Genomic DNA, 20,939 nt, shown 5'->3' with positions numbered 1-20,939 from the left:
TTCATGGCTTCCAACGCCATAGAAAGATCCCACGTAGGGACCGTGGGAGGTCTGGGAGGATTAAGTCTCCTAGCTCCTTTAAGGAACCGAATGACTAAATCGTTCCTTCCTATGGACTGCCCAAGCGCTGTTTCTGAGAACACCGCTATGGCCGCCACATATACTTTGAGCGGAAGGAGAGCACCTCCGGTACTCCGCAAGCTGGTGGAGACACGCCACGGGTCGTGCACCATTCAGAAAATACCGACCATTTAGAGGCATAGAGACGTCGCGTGGACGGAGCTCTGGCCTGTGTGATCGTGTTTAACACTCCCTGTGGGAGGTCAGCGGGTACCCGTTGATGGCCCACACATGAAGGGACCATAGCTCTGGGTGAGGATGCCAGATCGAACCATTGGCTTGAGAAAGGAGATCCCTCCTCAGAGGCACTGGCCACGGGGCGGTGCACGCTAACTGCATCACAGTTGGGAACCAAGGCTGATTCAACCAAAGTGGAGCTACCAGCAGCACTGAGCATCCTTCCTCCCTGATCCGCTCCACCACCTGGGTTAGGAGGGAGACAGGGGGAAAAGCATCCTTGCTTTTCGAGAAAAATTCTGGACAGTGAGCGTTTTCTTGAGACGCGAACAGGTCTACCTCCGCTCAGCCGAATTTCTCCCACAGCAGCCGTACTTAACTGTCTGTGGGTGTAATGACCATTCTCCTGTCGGAACGTGGTTCCTGGACAGTCTGTCTGATCCTACATTCACCCGCCCCGGCACGTGCGCTGCTCTCAGCGAGAGCAGGTTGCTGCGTGCCTATAATAGGAGGCATCTGGTTAATCTGTACAGAGTCAGCGACCTGAGTCCGCCCTGTCGATTTATGTAGGATACCACTGATATGTTGTCTGAGCGTATCAGAACGTGACACCCTGATATTAGGGGACGGAAGCGCGTGAGTGCTTTGCTCACTGCTAACATCTCGAGGCAGTTTATATGGAGGAGCTTCTCCCGCTCTGACCATAGGCCGAATAGCGGTCTGCCCTCGAGCAGCGCTCCCCATCCTGCGTTGGATGCGTCCGTAGACACCACCCTCAGTCTCGAGGAAGTCCCCAGGCTTACACCTGACTGGTACCAGTCTTCCAACTCCCAAGGTTTCAGTGCTAAAACGCACGTTTGATCGACCCTGAGGCGAAACCGACCGGTTGTCCACGCACTGTGAGGCACTCTCTCTTGGAGCCAGAACTGCAGTGGGCGCATGCGCAGCATTCCCTGTAGTTTGAGGGGTGCGAGCGCTGCGTCCATGCACTTCGTAAATGTACGGGGTGCTAGAGACAAGCCGAAAGGCAGGACTGTGTACTGGTATGCCTGGCCCTCGAAGGCGAATCTCAAAAATCGTCTGTGACGTGACGCAATCGGTATTTGAAAATACGCGTCCTTCAGATCAATCGACACAAACCAGTCTCCTTGGCGAACGTGCACGAGGATTTTTCTGGTTGTGAGCATTTTGAACTGGCGCTTCATAAGCACTCTGTTCAGTTGCCGCAGATCTAATATGGGTCTGAGACCCCCGTCTTTCTTGGGTACCAGGAAGTATCTGCTGTAAAGCCCCCCTTCGCTCTGAGCTTGAGATAAGGGTTCTATCGCCCCTTTGCTCAACAGTTTCTGAATTTCGGCTCGAAGTAGATGCGCTACATTCGAATCTACCGTGGTCTCGACGCGCGGCGAGGGCGTCGGCGAAACTGCAGCGAATAGCCTTTTGTTATGACGTTTAGGACCCAATTTGAAACCCCGGGAAGCTTCGCCCACGCGAGTGCGCGGGCTGCTAGGGGCTGAGTGCGAAGCACGCTTTGATCGGCTCGCGATACAGCGGCCTCGATGAGCTGTGACGTGAGCGTCACGCTCGTAACATCCGAGGCTGGGGCCGCGCCGAAGGTAGCGGGCAGAGTGTCCGCGCTCGACCCCTCTACAGTGGTGAACCGAGAGGGGGAGGGCTGGACGAGTTCCACAGGAACTGTGATGCTTGTGTGTGGACGTGGGCGCGGGGAAGCGGGCACATTTACCACCTTCATAGCATCGCTCGCCTGAGCAGAGCACCCGCACGCTGGTTTCGTTTTCACAGAAACCGTGTGGCGTGCAGGTGGCAGCATTAGTGGGCACTGGGTCGTGGGCACATTTGCTACGTTTAACGCGCAATCGAACTGTGTCGATTTTATGAGCGCAAGCCCTGTGTGGGGCTGTGTTTGTGTGTAGGGATGGGCACATAGCAGTGGGCAGTCTTACTACACATGAAACACCATCGGCCGTGGCCGGGACACCAGAAAATACGCTCTTTAAAGGATTTATCTGGGTAGCCGTGAAAACGGCTTTTGTGTGCAGGCAAGCGGGCAATGTGACCGGCTTGTTGGCTGCTATATACACTGGACCAGTCACTTCTCTTGGGACTGGGCGAGCGGCAAACTTCGGTGAAGGTCCGGCCACAGCGGGACTTGAACACTGTCGTTTTCCTAGGAGTGCTAGGATGTCTTCGGGGCCTCAGGTTTCAACGTTACCTTCGATCGCGGGCCACGCGGCGCAGGGCGGCGACCGGAAGAACGAGAGCGCGGTCTCCAGCTCTGTGTCTGGCGGCGTTGAGACGAGGTGCTGGGCGGGGGCTTGGGCTGTGAGCTCTGAGCAGACGGTTTCGCACGGCCTGCTGCAGAGCTGGAGCGCTTCGGGAGGAAGTGCTTCATTGCCTGAGTCGCCTTCTGTACCTCAGCATACCTGTCGGGGAAGTCTTTTACCGAGGTTCCAAAGAGGCCAGCGGGAGAGAGCGGCGCGTCGAGGAACGCGGTGCGCTCAGCCTCCGGCATGTCTGAGAGCGTGAGCCAGAGGTGCCTCTCAGACACGGTGAGCGTGGCCATGCTGCGTCCGATGGCTTGGGCTGCAGACTTTGAAGCGCGAAGAGCGAGGCCCGTAGCGCTTCTCAGATCCGCCACACAGATTGCGTCAGGTCCTTTCTCGTCCAGCTTGCGGAGGAGATCGGCCTGGTAAATCTGCAGAGTCGCCATCGTGTGCAGTCGCTGACGCAGCCTGTCCATTAGCGGCGAAAGCGCGGTGGAGCAGGGATGACGTCGTGCGGCAAGCCTTAGAGGGCAGCGCCATCTTAGCACGCCGTCCAGCGGAGGGCGGGCATAAGTGCGCTGCGATAGGCTCTTCAACCGGCGGGAGGGCGAGGTAACCTCTGTTTTTAGCGTCGTCGACAGCGGAGAACGCCAGGGAAACAGAGGACCGTGTCCTGGTAGAAAATGGGGAGTTCCATGCTCTAGCGACTTCTTCGTGAAGCTCAGGAAGAAAAGGCGCCGGCTTGGATGTAGGAAGAGTCCTCTCCCCAGGCAGGAAGTAGCCGTCCAGACGGTTGTGGGCAGGCTGTTCGGGCGAAACCCACTCTAGGCCAAGGCTCGCCGTGGCTAGAGTGAGCACGCGAACTAGCTCCGTCTCGATGCTTGCTCTCTTCCCCGTAGGTGCGCGGGCAGGAGGCGCGAGATCCTCGGAGCTCGCCCAATCCTCACTGCCAGACGCCAGGATAGAGCAGGAGTCCCCCTCGCGCAGCAAAGCGTCGACCTCATCCGCGTCGGCGACAGAAGCGGCGGCAGACTGCGGTCGCTGTCCATCTGGGATCGATGCAGATGAAGCCGGTGACGTAGCTCGCGGGCGCACCGGCGAGCTATGACGGCTGGCGGAGGGTTCCGGTTGCCGCTGGGCACGGCGCTTTTTACGGCGCGGCACCACAGCGACGAACGCGGGCTCTTGAAAGGCTGCCAAGCGAGTCCTCAGAGTCGCTAAAGGCAGTAACTCGCAGTGAGGGCAGTCGGCGAGAGCAAGAGCCGCGTGCTGTTCGCCCAGGCAGGAAGCGCACAGGAAATGGCGGTCCCCGTCAATGAGCGAGGCTCTGCACGAGCCGCAGGAAAGCATCTTGAAAAAGACACGGCTCTTTAGAGAAGTGTGTGTCGCGCCGGCGAGCACACACTAGCAAATGAAAAGGATATGGGCGCCGGATAGCGCAGCTGAGATGAGATGGTGAAGGCGGCGTGGCCAGCAGCTTCTAACTCGTCCCGCTGATTGCTGTTTCGACGGCCCGGCTTCCTCTCGGATCCAGCGATGTGGAGACTTCGCTGAAGGATTAAAAATCACAGAAGTTGAGCCAGCGAGCGTAATTTATAGCCCTAAGCCACGCCTGTTTTGGCGGGACGTGACGCTGTAAGGCGCGAAGCGCCCCCATTGGGTGTGACGTCACTCTAGGACTCGCTCGATAGGCTCAAGCAGTTGCCCGCACAGCAGCCAATCGGCGCGCGAGCTGTCTCGCCTAGGTCTGTATGCTGCGGCAACGCGTTTTACATTTATACAAAATTAAGGATAATTTTTGGCTTCAGTATTCTCGTGGAAAAGGATTTTCCCCAAAGCGTAGTATACTACGCAGTACGAGAGTATCTCTCGTAAGAGAACATTTGTTTTAACTGTGACATTGTTTTCTTTCTTTTAGGAGATTGGTGACACAGAACAACAGTCCCTTTTTGACAAATTAATAAAGATTGTCCCTATTGAGACCTCCCCTGATAAGCCCGAGAATCCACAGATGGATGCTGCTAAACGGATGTCTGACGAGACTTCCTGGGATCAGAACAAGCCTCTGTCGACGCCTGTCAATAAAGAAGGGAAAAATGATCAGATCGATTCTCTGTCGACGCCTGTCAATAAAGAAGGGAAAATTGATCAGAACTAGGTTCTCGCCTACGGGTGTCGCTAATGGGATGTCCCTTATTCAGACTGAGACACTACATATAATAACATTAGCAGCAGTGAAATCAAGAGTGCTTGAGGATTTCCAGTATGTAACATTGGAGGGATTAATACAGCTGATCCAGACAGTAAAAGTGCAGGGTTCTTTTTTTTTATTGTCATTTTTTTAATCATTGGAATACATTTTCAAAAAAATGTAATGTAGTAATGTCAAAATGCAAGTGCTCTTCACCGATCATATGCACAAAAGCATGAGAATTTGATGGAATCTGTACTGTAAAAAGACAGTGGCCAATCAGAGGTGTAAGTTAATCAGAATCCACTCAAAATGCTGTAGTTTTTGTTCAGAACCGAGTTCTTCACGCTCGCAAATCCTCTCATTATAACAAACACATTGCAGACATGATGTAGGCCTACATAAGAGATTCAGTGAGCAGTGTAGACAGCTTTGTTGATTATAATGCATATTTGTGAGATTGCGATAAACAGAGTAAGTGACAGCTTTTTAGTGATTTTATGAAGCATGAACTTTGTAGTATTTTGGATTACAATGTTTACGATAATAAAGTTGACAAGATCATGAAAAAATAAACGTAATAGTTCATAACATGTTATGTTGGACTAATTTAAACACTCACTGCCTGCATCACGTTGCAATAAAAATACATGAATACATTATTAAACATATAATACATTACCATAACATGTTAATTATGCATGATTATACAGTTACCATATGCATTAGTTTTACCATTAGCATTTGCCACTTAAACTATCCTTTGGAAAAAATTAGTGAAATCACAAGTTACAGACGCGTCATTGCAGATGTGTGTGTACAATTCTGAAATAGCTGTTTTAAAACCTATTTACTGTAAAATCAGATCCAAAAGCACACACATCCTTTGTTTTAAGACCTCTTTACTGTAAAATAAGATCCAAAAGCACACACATCCTTTGTTTTAAAACCTCTTTACTGGCAACGCTAACAACATTGTGTTAAACTGCAAGTTAAGTGCAGTGTGAAGTTATTCTTTCAAATAAATTGACACTCCTAAGTGTCTTCTTTTAAAAGAAACCATACATGACTGTAGTCATGAATTGCAATCATGTATGTTTAATTAGCCAATGTCATTTTCTTGTGTTGCTCATAAATTGGGATGACAGGAAAGAGGCTATTTCATTGCTCTTTTATGTCCATTTGATGTTTAATTCTTGTGATTTTTCATGATTCTTGTTTTTTTTTTTGACAGATTGTTAGTTGTTTATTACCATTTACTTCATATATCTGCTTTTTTCAATATTCATGTCATAGTAAATTTATTTTGAAATATACTTTATTTATTTATTTATTTATTTGATAGAGTGATCATTGTTTGTCCTTGTACATTCTGGAATGTGAATTATTATTATTATAATTTTTTTTTTACTAACATTTACTAAACTTTCACTTTTAACATTTAACATAGGATTCAGCCTTTTATACTCAAGCTAACCAGATGTTCAAATCAGTACAATGCGAAATAATAAACTGACTGTAAAAACATTTTTATTTTGTGTATTTATTTTAGATGAAGTTGATGGATGTTCTTGGAAAGGTTTTATTTCGGTCTAGTAAAGTATGCATATTTGTCTATCAGACAATTTTTTGAAGAATATGCCATATTAAATACACTTTATACTAGGAACAATAACTTTATGTAACCTGGGGGGATTATATGCAAACAGGTAAAACAAGTAACTGGAAAAGAAAATAGAAGTAAATGGATGGCTGCAATTCGCAGAAACTGAAATGCAAACAGGGTCTTGCTAAAATTGCCTATGTAAACAGTTTTTTGTTTGTTTGTTTGCTTTGTTTTATTTTTAATCATTGTGGTTTGGTTGATGACTATAACAAACTTCATATACCATGTTTTTTTTTTTTGTAGATTTACTTACGATATTGACTTCATTATTGAAAATTTGCATTTTATTTGTTATTTGACCATAAAATACAAAGTCAAGAGGAATTTTTATAAGAATTTTACAATTCCAGAACCTGAAATCTCATCAAAACAAATGAGAAGCTAAGTTATTTTTTCGTTTTTTTTTTTTTTTTTTTTTTTTTTTTTAAGCAGGTAACAGACTGAATCAAATCTGGACAAAAACTGGATGTCCACATTCAACTAAATACAAATTCACAAACTATTCATGAATACAATATTGCTGTCTTGTCAGTTTCCATAGATACACTTGTTTATCTCCATGACAACTAATCACCTTCACCTGTCCCTCATTAAGCCTCTTGTGGTCATTAGCTATCAGTGTTACCAATTTATTGATTTTGTCACTATATTTAATGACATCCCTTTTTGAGACAAATCTAGCAACTTCTTGGACAAACCTTATCTAGACTCCGAGACTCATTTATATAGATCAGTGAACTCGCCATTATGACGTCATTTAGCGATCAGTTTTAGCTACTTTCCATTGAAAGCAGTTGGCAACACTGCTAGCTATGTTTCCGTACAAAGTTAAATTAAACTCATATGTTAAAGTAACAACAGGTAACTCTGCTCTCGGGGTCCCCCTACAGTTGGGAAACAGTATTGTCCTCTACTACTGTCGTAAACTCTCATCCTACATGCACATGCATTTGTTGACAACCATGATAGCCCTGAACACTGTAGGAGGAGGTCACATGCAGGTGTTCTGCTTGTGTCGCGTGTGAAATGTCTTCATCCCAGGTACAGTGGCATATATTTCAGCATGTCATATGAATATAATTTCATGGGTTTTATTTTTTTTTTAACGACAAATGATCGCGATGCTCACGTTTACAAGCCAGCGTCATTATAGTAGCCTAGTCTATTGGTTACCGTTTTACTGAATCTATATGATACTTCAATGCAATGTTTGAGTGGTAGATAATAACCATATATCGTCAATATTAGCTTGAGGCAAGACAAAAAAAACAAATATCACAGACATGTTAGGTATCGTAAAATATGATTTTATTAATAATCTTCCTCCTTTCTTTGTACATGTTGAGTAGACTACACTTTTTAGGTCAAACATTTGCTATTTGCATTTCATCGATTGCAAAGTTCAAATCAGAACGAGAATGCTAGCGATAGTTAACCATCAAAAACTAGAATATAGTTTACTAGCTACCAGATTGATAATTCACTACTACTCTAGCGAATTAGAGAGGTTAGAGAGAGGCATTCTTTTTTCGATGCTCCCTGCACACGCAAGGTCTCTCGCTCGCTTTCTCTCTCTGCCGTCCGCGCGCGTTGGAGCTCTGTCTCGCGTGCGGGCTCGCTCTAGATTCCGGGAGATTTTAACTAATTTGCGGTATAACTTGTCGATCACGAGTGGCTCAACAGGTAGATCTATAGATAAACTCATCTTTCAGGCATTTGACCGACCGGGTTGACACTTCAGCGTGAGAAACCGGGGGTGTGGTGTCACGAATGCGGGGGTCTCACACCGCGGTCAAGCCAGCCGCAGTTTGAAAATACACGGTCAAGCCAGCCGCCAAAAAAAAAAGCGTGTGCGCCTATTACTATGAGTACGGTAATTTCAGTAACAGCAGAGAAAGAACGCGCTTTCAGAGCGCTTGAGTTGCCCAGTTCTATCTATCTTTCTATCTTTCTATCTTTCTATCTTTCTATCTTTATTTTTTCTTTTTTGTTATTTCTATCTATCTTTCTTTTCTCTTTCTTTTCTCTTTCTTTTCTCTTTCTTTTTTCTTTCTTTCTTTCTATCTTTCTTTCTTTTTTCTTTCTATCTATCTTCTTTCTTTCTTCTTTCTTTCTTTGTTTCTTTTATCTATAAAATCTTTCTATCTTTCTCTCTATCTTTCTATCTTTCTATCTTTCTATCTTTATTTTTTGTTATTTCTATCTATCTTTCTTTTCTCTTTCTTTTCTCTTTCTTTTCTCTTTCTTTTCTCTTTCTTTTCTCTTTCTTTTCTCTTTCTTTCTTTCTTTCTTTCTTTCTTTCTTTCTTTTTTCTATCTATCTTCTTTCTTTCTTCTTTCTTTCTTTGTTTCTTTTATCTATAAAATCTGTGTTGTTTTTTTCTTTAGAGATAACACCTCTAGACATTTTTTATGTAGAGGTTTACAGCATAATTATTTGCAGAAAGCAGATCAAATAAAGTATAAACTGTTTCTAAATGCCTCTTTTTTCATTTTTTTACCATATTAAAATTACAGTTTCTCTTGAATTCAATGTCCCATACAGTGTGCACACCTCGTTTGAAACAATTTTACTAAAGCATTTTGGAGGTATATGCAATTACTCTACTTTAAACACCTATAAAAACCTCATTTCTAATAAATAGAAAAAAAATAATGGTCGGTTCTTATACTGGACGTCCCATACAGTATACACACCTCATATCAAACCATTTTACTGTAGCATTTTGGGAATATGTCACATTTGACTATTTCAGAGGCCTATAAAGACCTAATTTCTAATAAGTAGAAAAAAACAATGGTCAGTTCTCATACGGGACGTCCCATACAGTATGCCCACCTCATATCAAACCATTTTACTGTAGCATTTTGGAGAAATGTCTCATTATTCGACTTCAGAGCCCATAAATACGTCATTTCTAATAAGTAGAAAAAACTAATGGTCAGTTCTTGTAGGGGACGTCCCATACAGTATACAACCCTCATATCAAACCATTTTACTGTAGCATTTTGGAGAAATGTCACATTATTCGACTTCAGGGGCCCATAAATACGTCATTTCTAATAAGTAGAAAAAACTAATGGTCAGTTCTTGTAGGGGACGTCCCATACATTATGCCCACCTCATATCAAACCATTTTACTGTAGCATTTTGGAGAAATGACACTTTATTCGACTTCAGGGGCCGATGAATACGTCATTTCTAATAAGTAGAAAAAACTAATGGTCAGATCTTGTAGGGGACGTCCCATACAGTATGCCCACCTCATATCAAACCATTTTACTGTAGCATTTTGGAGAAATGACACATTATTCGACTTCAGAGCCCATAAATACGTCATTTCTAATAAGTAGAAAAAACTAATGGTCAGTTCTTGTAGGGGACGTCCCATACAGTATACAACCCTCATATCAAACCATTTTACTGTAGCATTTTGGAGAAATGTCACATTATTCGACTTCAGGGGCCCATAAATACGTCATTTCTAATAAGTAGAAAAAACTAATGGTCAGTTCTTGAAGGGGACGTCCCATACAGTATGCCCACCTCATATCAAACCATTTTACTGTAGCATTTTGGAGAAATGACACATTATTCGACTTCAGAGGCCCATAAAGGTCTCATTTCTAATAAGTAAAAAAACTAATGGTCAGTTCTTATACGGGACGTCCTATGCAGTACGCCCTCCTCATATCAAACCATTTTACTGGAGCATTTTGGAGAAATGTCACATTATTCGACTTCAGGGGCCCATAAATACGTCATTTCTAATCAGTAGAAAAAACTAATGGTCAGTTCTTGTAGGGGACGTCCCATACAGTATACGCACCTCATATCAAACCATTTTACGGTAGCATTTTGGAGAAATGACACATTATTCGACTTCAGAGGCCCATAAAGGTCTCATTTCTAATAAGTAAAAAAACTAATGGTCAGTTCTTATACGGGACGTCCCATACAGTACGCCCTCCTCATATCAAACCATTTTACTGTAGCATTTTGGAGAAATGACGTATTTTACTACTTCAGAGGCCTATAAAGACCTCATTTCTAATAAGTAGAAAAAAACAATGGTCAGTTCTTTTACGGGACGTCCCATACAGTATACGCACCTCATATCAAATAATTAGAAAAAAACAATGTTCAATTTTTATATGGGACGTCCCATACAGTATACACACCTCATATCAAGCCATTTTACTAGAGCATTTTGGAGATATGTCACATTAATTGACTTCAGGGGTGTATAAAGACCTCATTTCAAATAAGTAGAAATTCAGAATTCGTGGAGTGGGTGCTGGCGTCTTGTAGGTTGCCACTCACCATCGGAACTGTGGACAACAACGCCAGTTCCACTCACAACCCAGTTCCCAGCTAAGACCACCCAGACTCTGAGGATCAACAGCATGAGCCCACCGCAAGCAGCGAGGGGGAATCCGCTGGTCTCGCTCAACCTCCCTCTCCCACCACCTCTCCAAACCACTTGTAATAAACTTGTATATTTCCTCGGTATCTGTCTGTCTCTGCAGTCCCAAGACACTCCTGCCACCCAGTCATCTCTTCCTCCCATCAGTCCCGCAGTGCAACTCAGCCTCCTCTCTGTGGCACGGCTACATCTTTTGCCTGCTGGAAGCCATCTCCTACTGGGAGTGTGGAGACTGTGGCTCCGCCTCCAGCCTTTGAGTGCTCCGCCTCCGCTCCACCTTTACCCGTCGCCCTGGCTCCTGTGCTCTTACCACCCTCGACTCCAGCGTGGACCATCGGCCATTCGGCCTCCCCGGGCTTCCTCGGTTGGACATTACACCTTCTTCACCATGGACTTGCGGCCCATTGGCTGCCCTACGGCCCTCCACCTCTTTCGGCTTTGGCTAGCTCCGCCCTCCCTCAGGTTCCACCTCCACCTATGGTTGCTGCAGCTCAGCCTCTAATCTTAGGATCACTGCTTTCACTTCAGGGGGTCGGCACTGTGGCCTAGTTGCGGTCGTCTAGGTCTTTGTGTCACGGCCTCATCGCTTCTCTGGCTACGTGGTGTGCTCCACCTCCATCACCGTCATCACCTCCGGTAATCCCCTTGGTAGTGTTGGGACTTTTCACTCCATGGCTACTCCCTTCTGTGACGCCGCCGTGGAACGCAGTCCTGAATGTGGGCTGGGTCTCTGTCTGCTCTTCCCTGCTCAAGGCCATCCCCTGGCTGTCACCACCATCTGCACCAACCTGGACGGTTTTGCATGGCTCTCTCTGGCTTTTTATTGTCCTCCAGCTAAGCCGCATCTATCCATCTGCCGGCACGAGATGGCACCTTTGCCTTCATCATCGTGTTCATCTGCGTGCTACAAACACAATCTATAACATACATATAGTATGGGGCGTTGAAGTGGTAAAATATAACATATCTTTAAAACGCTGCAGTAAAATGTATACTGTATGGTACGTCCCCTAAAAAACTGACCATTCATTTTTTCTACTTATTGAAAATTATGTCTTTATAGTCCTCTGAATTTGAATAATGTGACATACTGTATCTCCATAACGCTGCAGTTAAATGGTTTGATAAGTGTTATACATAACTGTATGGGACGTCCCCTATAAGAACTGGCAAATAGTTTTTTTCTACTTATTAGAAATTAGTTCTTTATAGATCTCTGAACGTAGAAAATTTTGACATAAGTCCAAAATGCTTCAGTAAAATGGTTTGATATGAGGTGGGCATACTGTATAGGACGTCCCCTATAAGAACTGGCCATTCGTTTTTTCTACTTATTAGAAATGAGGACTTTATAGGCCTCTGAAGTCAAACAATGTGACATATCTCCAAAATGCTGCTGGTTTGATATGAGGGGTGTATACAGTATGGGACGTCCCGTATAAGAACTGACGTTTGTTATTTTCTACTTATTAGAAATGACGTATTTATGGGCCTCTGAAGTCGAATAATGTGACATTTCTCCAAAATGCTACAGTAAAATGGTTTGATATGAGGTGGGCATACTGTATGGGACGTCCCCTATAAGAACTGACCATTAGTTTTTTCTACTTATTAGAAATGACGTATTTATGGGCCCCTGAAGTCGAATAATGTGACATTTCTCCAAAATGCTACAGTAAAATGGTTTGATATGAGGTGGGCATACTGTATGGGACGTCCCCTATAAGAACTGACCATTAGTTTTTTCTACTTATTAGAAATGACGTATTTATGGGCCCCTGAAGTCGAATAATGTGACATTTCTCCAAAATGCTATAGTAAAATGGTTTGATATGAGGGTTGTATACTGTATGGGACGTCCCCTACAAGAACTGACCATTAGTTTTTTCTACTTATTAGAAATGACGTATTTATGGGCTCTGAAGTCGAATAATGTGTCATTTCTCCAAAATGCTACAGTAAAATGGTTTGATATGAGGTGGGCATACTGTAGGGGACGTCCCGTTTAAGAACTGACCATTAGTTTTTTCTACTTTTTAGAAATGACGTATTTATGGGCCCCTGAAGTCGAATAATGTGACATTTCTCCAAAATGCTACAGTAAAATGGTTTGATATGAGGTGGGCATACTGTATGGGACGTCCCCTATAAGAACTGACCATTAGTTTTTTCTACTTATTAGAAATGACGTATTTATGGGCCCCTGAAGTCAAATAATGTGACATTTCTCCAAAATGCTACAGTAAAATGGTTTGATATGAGGGTTGTATACTGTATGGGACGTCCCGTATAAGAACTGACCATTCGTTTTTTCTACTTATTAGAAATGACGTATTTATGGGCCCCTGAAGTCGAATAATGTGACATTTCTCCAAAATGCTACAGTAAAATGGTTTGATATGAGGTGGGCATACTGTATGGGACGTCCCCTATAAGAACTGACCATTAGTTTTTTCTACTTATTAGAAATGACGTATTTATGGGCCCCTGAAGTCGAATAATGTGACATTTCTCCAAAATGCTACAGTAAAATGGTTTGATATGAGGTGGGCATACTGTATGGGACGTCCCCTATAAGAACTGACCATTCGTTTTTTCTACTTATTAGAAATGACGTATTTATGGGCCCCTGAAGTCGAATAATGTGTCATTTCTCCAAAATGCTACAGTAAAATGGTTTGATATGAGGGTTGTATACTGTATGGGACGTCCCGTATAAGAACTGACCATTCGTTTTTTCTACTTATTAGAAATGACGTATTTATGGGCCCCTGAAGTCGAATAATGTGACATTTCTCCAAAATGCTTCAGTAAAATGGTTTGATATGAGGTGGGCATACTGTATGGGACGTCCCGTATGAGAACTGACCATTTTTTTTTTCTACTTATTAGAAATTAGGTCTTTATAGGCCTCTGAAATAGTCAAATGTGACATATTCCCAAAATGCTACAGTAAAATGGTTTGATATGAGGTGTGTATACTGTATGGGACGTCCTGTATGAGAACTGACCATTAGTTTTTTCTACTTATTAGAAATTAGGTTTTTATAGGTGTTTAAGGTAGAATAATGGCATATATCTCCAAAATGCTGCAGTAAAATGCTTTGATATGAGGTGTGCATGCTGTATGGGACGTCCCGTATAAGAACTGACCATTATTTTTTTTCTACTTATTAGAAATGAGGTTTTTATAGGTGTTTAAAGTAGAGTAATTGCATATACCTCCAAAATGCTTTAGTAAAATTGTTTCAAACGAGGTGTGCACACTGTATGGGACATTGAATTCAAGAGAAACTGTAATTTTAATATGGTAAAAAAATGAAAAAAGAGGCATTTAGAAACAGTTTATACTTTATTTGATCTGCTTTCTGCAAATAATTATGCTGTAAACCTCTACATAAAAAATGTCTTGAGGTGTTACCTCTAAAGAAAAAAACAACACAGATTTTATAGATAAAAGAAACAAAGAAAGAAAGAAGAAAGAAAGAAGATAGATAGAAAGAAAAAAGAAAGAAAGATAGAAAGAAAGAAGATAGAAAGAAACAAAGAAACAAAGAAAAAAGAAAGAAAAAGAAAGATAGATAGAAATAAAGAAAGAAACAAAGAAAGAAAGAAAGAAAGAAGAAAGAAAGAAGATAGAAAGAAACAAAGAAACAAAGAAACAAAGAAAAAAGAAAAAAGAAAGAAAAATAAAGATAGATAGAAATATAGAAAGAAAGAAAGAAAGAAAGAAAGAAAGAAAGAAAGAAAGAAAGAAAGAAAGAAAGAAAGAAAGAAAGAAAGAAAGAAAGAAAGAAAGAAAAGAAAGAAAAAAGAAAGAAGATAGATAGAAAGAAATATAGAAAGAAAGAAACAAAGAAAGAAACGAAGAAAGAAAAAGAAAGATAGAAATAAAGAAAGAAACAAAGAAAGAAAAAAGAAGATAGAAAGAAAGAAAGAAAGAAGATAGATAGAAAAAAAAGAAAGAAAGAAAGAAAGAAAGAAAGAAAGAAAGAAGATAGATAGAAAAAAAAGAAAGAAAGAAAAGAAAAAAGAAAAATAGATAGAAAGAAAGAAAAAAGAAAGATATATAGATAGAAAGAACAAAAAAGAAAAAAGAAAGAGAAAAGAAAGATAGATAGAAATAACAAAAAAGAAAAAATAAAGATAGAAAGATAGATAGAAAGAAAAAAGAAAGAGAAAAGAAAGAAATAGAATGATAAAATATAGATAGATAGATAGATAGATAGATAGATAGATAGATAGATAGATAGATAGATAGATAGATAGATAGATAGATAGATAGATAGATAGATAGATAGATAGATAGATAGATAGATAGATAGATAGATAGATAGATAGATAGATAGAACTGGGCAACTCAAGCGCTCTGAAAGCGCGTTCTTTCTCTGCTGTTACTGAAATTACCGTACTCATAGTAATAGGCGCCCACGCTTTTTTTTTTGGCGGCTGGCTTGACCGTGTATTTTCAAACTGCGGCTGGCTTGACCGCGGTTGTCTCACGGCCAATGCGTGAGAGTTGGCAGCTCTGCAATGTTGATCCTCGTTCTGCCTTTAACGCGATCACTTTCTCTTTTTCTCTTTTTGCTTTGCTCCGATAAAACCTTTGCTCTCTTGTTTTTCTGTGCTGCTTCGGCCATGACTATAACATTTGGCTCGCACGTCCGATTTTAAGGAAGTGGGGGTGGTGGTGGAAGTGACGTATATGCCGTAAAGCAGTCGAATTTTGTAGTTCTCTTTGTTCGCCGGTTACTACCCGAAACCCGAAGTTTAAAAGTATGATTAAAAACGCTACAGACCCCGTCGTGTCATTCAACCTATTGTAAGTCGATGTACCATCACAAGAGACTTGGAAATATATTATGAAGGTTGAAAAGTTACCTGTTGTTACTTTAAATTGGAATATCACACAATACATTTGCAAATAAAGGACCGTTTCCATCCAGTGAGTCGAAGAGAACTAAATTGTCACTTCCTGATAAACTGCCGCTAAATATCACTAAGAAGATTAAGTATGAGGAGCCACTGTATAAAGTAATTTTCAAATGTAATTTCTTGCATCTCAGACTGTGCAGAAGAAACACAACAAACGTGGTAAAAATGTTTTAACTCTTGGGGCCTGCTCTTTGGGAACACAGTTGAAACAAAAAAAAAAAAAAACACTTTGACAGCTGGCTTTCCTCAGGCGTTTCAAAATGACCAAAACAACATTTCAGATGCTGTGCAACTACAGTAGATCCGTCCACTGGTTAGTCCAGTTATGTCGTCCCATCATGCATCTCACATTACTTTTTTTGATGCGCATCCTGGAAATTTTTCGGGTAAATGTGTTTCCTTCACATTTTATGCGCATGTTTTGTAATCGGATAAAAAATACTCAATTGTACATGTGTAGAATTTATACGCATCTTGGTGTTTACATCAAACAACATTTGATATGTATGTGATATTCCAAAAAGCACATAAAATAGGTGAGTGGAAACAGCTATTATCTACCTCATAAGACAATGATTTATCAGGACAATTTTTACTGGGGTATACAGCTACTGTTTTTGTTCATGAAAATAAATTTACATCTCATTTAAGTTCAAGCTTCTGCTAAAAGTTGCTTTATCTGTAAAAGTTGCTGGCACTGGTGCTACTCTCAAATATTATAGTCTGGCGTCCTGTTTAAAAAAGGGGTATGAGATCAAGATTAGTTCCTCTTCAAAAACTCTGGAAATAACTACTGAAACTAGCAGAGCTTTGTCTGCAGGATCACAGCATGAGAATGTGAGGTCATGGATACACTAAATATACATACTGTATATAGAAATGCATATGCCCTTGAATATCAGTCCTAATATTTCACAAACACTTAGTAAGATGTTACATTATTATTGCTGTTTGAATTTAGTCAAATCTGTCAGATTCAGTATTTTGTACTAAAGCAGTTTTGTCAATGCAGAAGTCAAATGGTTTCATATGAACACGAATGGAAAACAAAACACCCTTCACCCACACACTATTCTCACCTCAGACACATCCCAGACATAGTGTTGGCCCACATCTGGTACGTGTGGAATCCATGTGTACCGGATCTGGGCCGACACTATGTTGCTGGGATTCACAAACTGACATCAAACACAAACGTCCAGCAGTAGATGCTCGTGCACAAGATGTTTGTTCACCCAACAGATCAAATCACAATACCGTACAGATGGAAATAAAAGAATAAATGAAACAAAAATTAGGTTTAAAATATGATGAGTGTTGTGCATTTACATTTTGCTCTTGCACACATTTTTACATTTGCCCACGTGGCCAGATTTACTAACATCTTCCTCCAGCGCAAACCCTCTTTTGGCATTAAACAATTACTGTCAGGATTTATTAAAGAGACTGCTGTAATTGCGCTGAAAAGGCGTTGGACAGGGTTATTTGCATAAACATTTGTAGAAGTTTCCTTTTCAAACGCAAAATTTATGGGAAGAGAGTATTTAAATGTATCACGCAAGGTGATTTACTAAGGTTTGCGCTAGTCAATTTATTGGTGTTTGCTGCATTATTTACCACCCCAAAAAGCATTATTTAACCAGACGGATCTGGTAGATGTTTAGTAAATCTGGCCCATGTTCTCTTTAAGGAGTCAACATGAAATTGCTCCAATAAACCATACAATTTAGATGATTTGTATTTCAAAGCAAATTCTTTTTAGGGGGTAATTTCTTTCATCAATCTTTAAGTATTACATGTGGTGATTCTCACAATCCCTAAACTCAACCAAAGACAAACTGAGAGCGATGGCACAAATCTGATACTAATAAAAGACTGAAGATTGATCAACTTCCCGTGGCAAGAGGTGCATACTCCACATGATCCTCCTCTTTAATATCCTGTAAATAAATGAACCATTTATGATGAAATAACTAATTGCATTAGTTGTGGATCTACTGTATACTTCCCAGCATGCTTATAGCACTGCATTAGGAGAGTAAATGTTGAAATAAAGCAAATGTTACCTCACAAATGTAGAAAAATAAATTACTTTATCTTTTCTGGAACTATGTTTTCCTAGAGTAACTTAAATGAGGAGTCTTACCAATTTGTGTGAGTTTCTTTTGTGGAATGCTGGATCAGCGTAAGTGATCTCTTTATCAGGAGTCTGAACTGTTTCTACAACAACAATAATAGATGCATTAACAACAAAACACAATCTTAACTAGATCTGTTTATTTTGCAACATGTTATTATTAGGGCTGTCAGAGTTAAAGCATTAATACATGCAATTACATATTTAAAACAAACATGATAATCAGTGACCAAGAAAAACAAAACTGAACAGAGCAGAGAAACATGAACTAAATAACAGAATATAAAAGTCTCTAAAATGTGACACCAACAGAGTGTTGAATGCTTAATTCTGATTGGTTGACAAATATTCTAATGTGTCCTATTATTTAAATCCAGTTAAAGTAGTTACACTGCCTACAATATCAAATAAACAAGTGCCCACAAAGTCACTGAATAAAACTTACAATAGGATAAAAATGTGAAACTATTTACATGTTTCCCCACTAACACACACATGGACAGAATACATATTTTTGATAAAATATTTTGCAACTGTAAAGCTACATGTTATTTAGGTTACACTTGCCTTCTTGGTCAGTTTTTCTGTGATTCCTGCAGATCCAGAAGATCCCAAATCCTGCAACAATCATCAGAGATCCAGCAGCAGAGATCAACACTATCAGAGACACTGGAGAGAGTGAAGAAGAGTGTGTGTCCGCTGTAATGATAAAGGAAGAAGTGAACACATCAGTCTGATCTACAACAGAAGACAGAGATCAGGTCAGTAAACACACACACATATATGATCAGTGCTGCTGTACCTGCACATGTGTGACAGAATTGAGTGATGTCCAGATGTGTGGTCTGGTTGCTGATGGGATTGTTCAGCACACAGCTGTAGGTGTTTTTATCCTGATATTCCACCTCCAGAGGTAGAGAGAGACTGATGCTGAGATCACACACACTGATGCTGGACAATACACTCATTCCTGCGTACCAGGAGAGAGTCGCATCACACACATTCAACACTGATGAACACACCAATGAACATGATGATGATGATGATGAACAGTCTCTACTGATGACAGGAACAGGCAGATGAGCTGAGAAACATGGGGAAATAAACAGACATATGAATAAATCTACACAACAAATTTCAGTCCAGTGTATTGAGGGTTTTTACAGTTTGTTACCTAAAAAATGATTCAACGATTCAATACTTTGATATAAAACAAGCATAAAAGACAGGACAAATGATCTCTACTCACCATAGACAGAAACACTGAATGTTTTTGATGTTATTTTCTTTCCCTTTATCTCTAGTTGATAAACTCCAGCATGCTCAGTTGTGGTGTGTGTGATGGTCAGAGATCCAGTTTGATCGTCCAGCTTCAGTCTGTCTCTGAATCTCCCATCAGGAACATCATCATATGTGGAGAAGATCTGAGTCTCTTTGCTGATTTTAGCTATCAGAGAGTTTTCAGCTCCATATTTCCACAGTATGTCTTGTTCTTCATGTATTTCAGTAACATCAGTGTTTAGAGTGACAGAATCTCCCTCCATCACTGACACTGACTGTATTTCATTTGTCTTGGTGCCAAACACACCTGGAGAACATGACGAGGTTTTGTTGGTTTTTAAATCCTGAAATCAGCTGTAATTTGTATTATTTTCATGTGAACTGAAGAACATTCAAAACAGCAGCAGAAACACAAAATGAAAGGTGAGATATAACAGACGTGTGTGTGTGTGTGTGTGTGACGCTTTGATCTTTTTTTTTGTTTTAAATGCACAAGTTTACTTGAGCTGGATATTTCATGAGACACTTAGACAAGTATGACACAAACCCTCTTTTTTATCACTGTCTCTCATGCTCTCGGGGTTCCTGCACATTTTGACATTTGGAGTTTTGTAGCTGTATTTATAAACTTGTATTTTTAGACATTTATTTTTAAAAGTATAAAAATCGCCTGATATTTGAGAGCTACTCCATGGAAAGTTCTGGCTTTCTACGCCTCTATGCAGATCATAAACTGAGGCATTTACATTCACTAGAGATTTCCATTACTTTCCATGACTTTTAACATTTTATTTTTATGTCATTCCGCTGGAAACCTGAATTCAAAGCAAGCATATCTTACAATATTAATGATCCATTTTTTACAGGTATAGCCATCGAAAATAGCAGCTTTTCCACTAAATTAAACCAAAAATATATTTATAACTTACCAATCAGAAGGCACAAGTACAAACATAGCAAAGCAAACACGTGAAACATTTTCTCCAGTAGTTCAGTGTGTGATGAAACTATCTGCTAAACACTCAATCTGGTGTGAATCCTCCAACGACACAGTTTGACCCTCCCAGTTTCACACATTGTTTTTGCACATGATTTATTGTTAGTTTATCTGGCTGTTATTAAGATTTTAACTGTTCATAATGGATTCTGTATTTTTGTCATTTAACACACTTTTTGTAACTGTCTGACTGTTAAATGGCTAAAAGTAGAAGAGAATTGTGTGAATTGTGTATAAACTACATTTCATGGTAAAATAGAGCCTAACTCTAGTGATTTTAAAATGGTTGTGTATATTTGTATATGTATTCAATTCTCAGTGAACGGAAAACGAAAATAAATATTTAAACCCGTCTGCAATCTCACAGTGTCAGTTTTACTTAAGTTCATCTTCTGAGTCAAACTGAAACTGGTGCGGTCTGATTCCAGATCAGCAGACACTTTTCACACTCTTCAACATTATCTGCTTCACTGGTGTGTTCAGTGTTCAATTATTAACTGTTTATTACAGAATAGATTAATCAATTTTTATTTTGTAAATACACACACACACACAAAAATGCATAAACTCAACAGTAAAAACATGCATCAGAAAGGCACAATGTTACAGGCTACAACACATTTGTTACAAGAAAGTACAATAAAAAACATTCACTTCTGCACGTCAACTATAAAGACATTCAGTAGCTGTTAGATAGCGCTGAACAAAACCAACTCAATAAATA

The 20,939-nt window shown here is 40.7% G+C and overlaps 1 protein-coding gene across 1 annotated transcript; it reads right to left on the bottom strand.

Moving 5' to 3' along the window:
- Window positions 1–18,489: 18,489 nt before the first annotated feature.
- Window positions 18,490–19,811, bottom strand: LOC130087008 (SLAM family member 5-like). Its single transcript, XM_056253210.1, has 4 exons — window positions 19,766–19,811; window positions 19,187–19,525; window positions 18,717–19,021; window positions 18,490–18,555 (listed from the first exon to the last, which is right to left on the bottom strand). The coding sequence occupies exons 1-4, from the start codon at window positions 19,809–19,811 to the stop codon at window positions 18,490–18,492; spliced, it is 756 nt and encodes a 251-aa protein (XP_056109185.1).
- Between the last annotated feature and the right edge of the window lie 1,128 nt (window positions 19,812–20,939).

Source organism: Rhinichthys klamathensis, unplaced genomic scaffold (assembly GCF_029890125.1).
Source record: "Rhinichthys klamathensis goyatoka isolate OS25496 unplaced genomic scaffold, OSU_Roscu_1.1 h1tg000103l_1, whole genome shotgun sequence".
NCBI classification, from domain to species: Eukaryota; Metazoa; Chordata; class Actinopteri; order Cypriniformes; family Leuciscidae; genus Rhinichthys; species Rhinichthys klamathensis.
The sequence above is the reverse complement of the archived record's forward strand: the minus strand, read 5'-3'. Positions and strand labels throughout refer to the sequence as shown.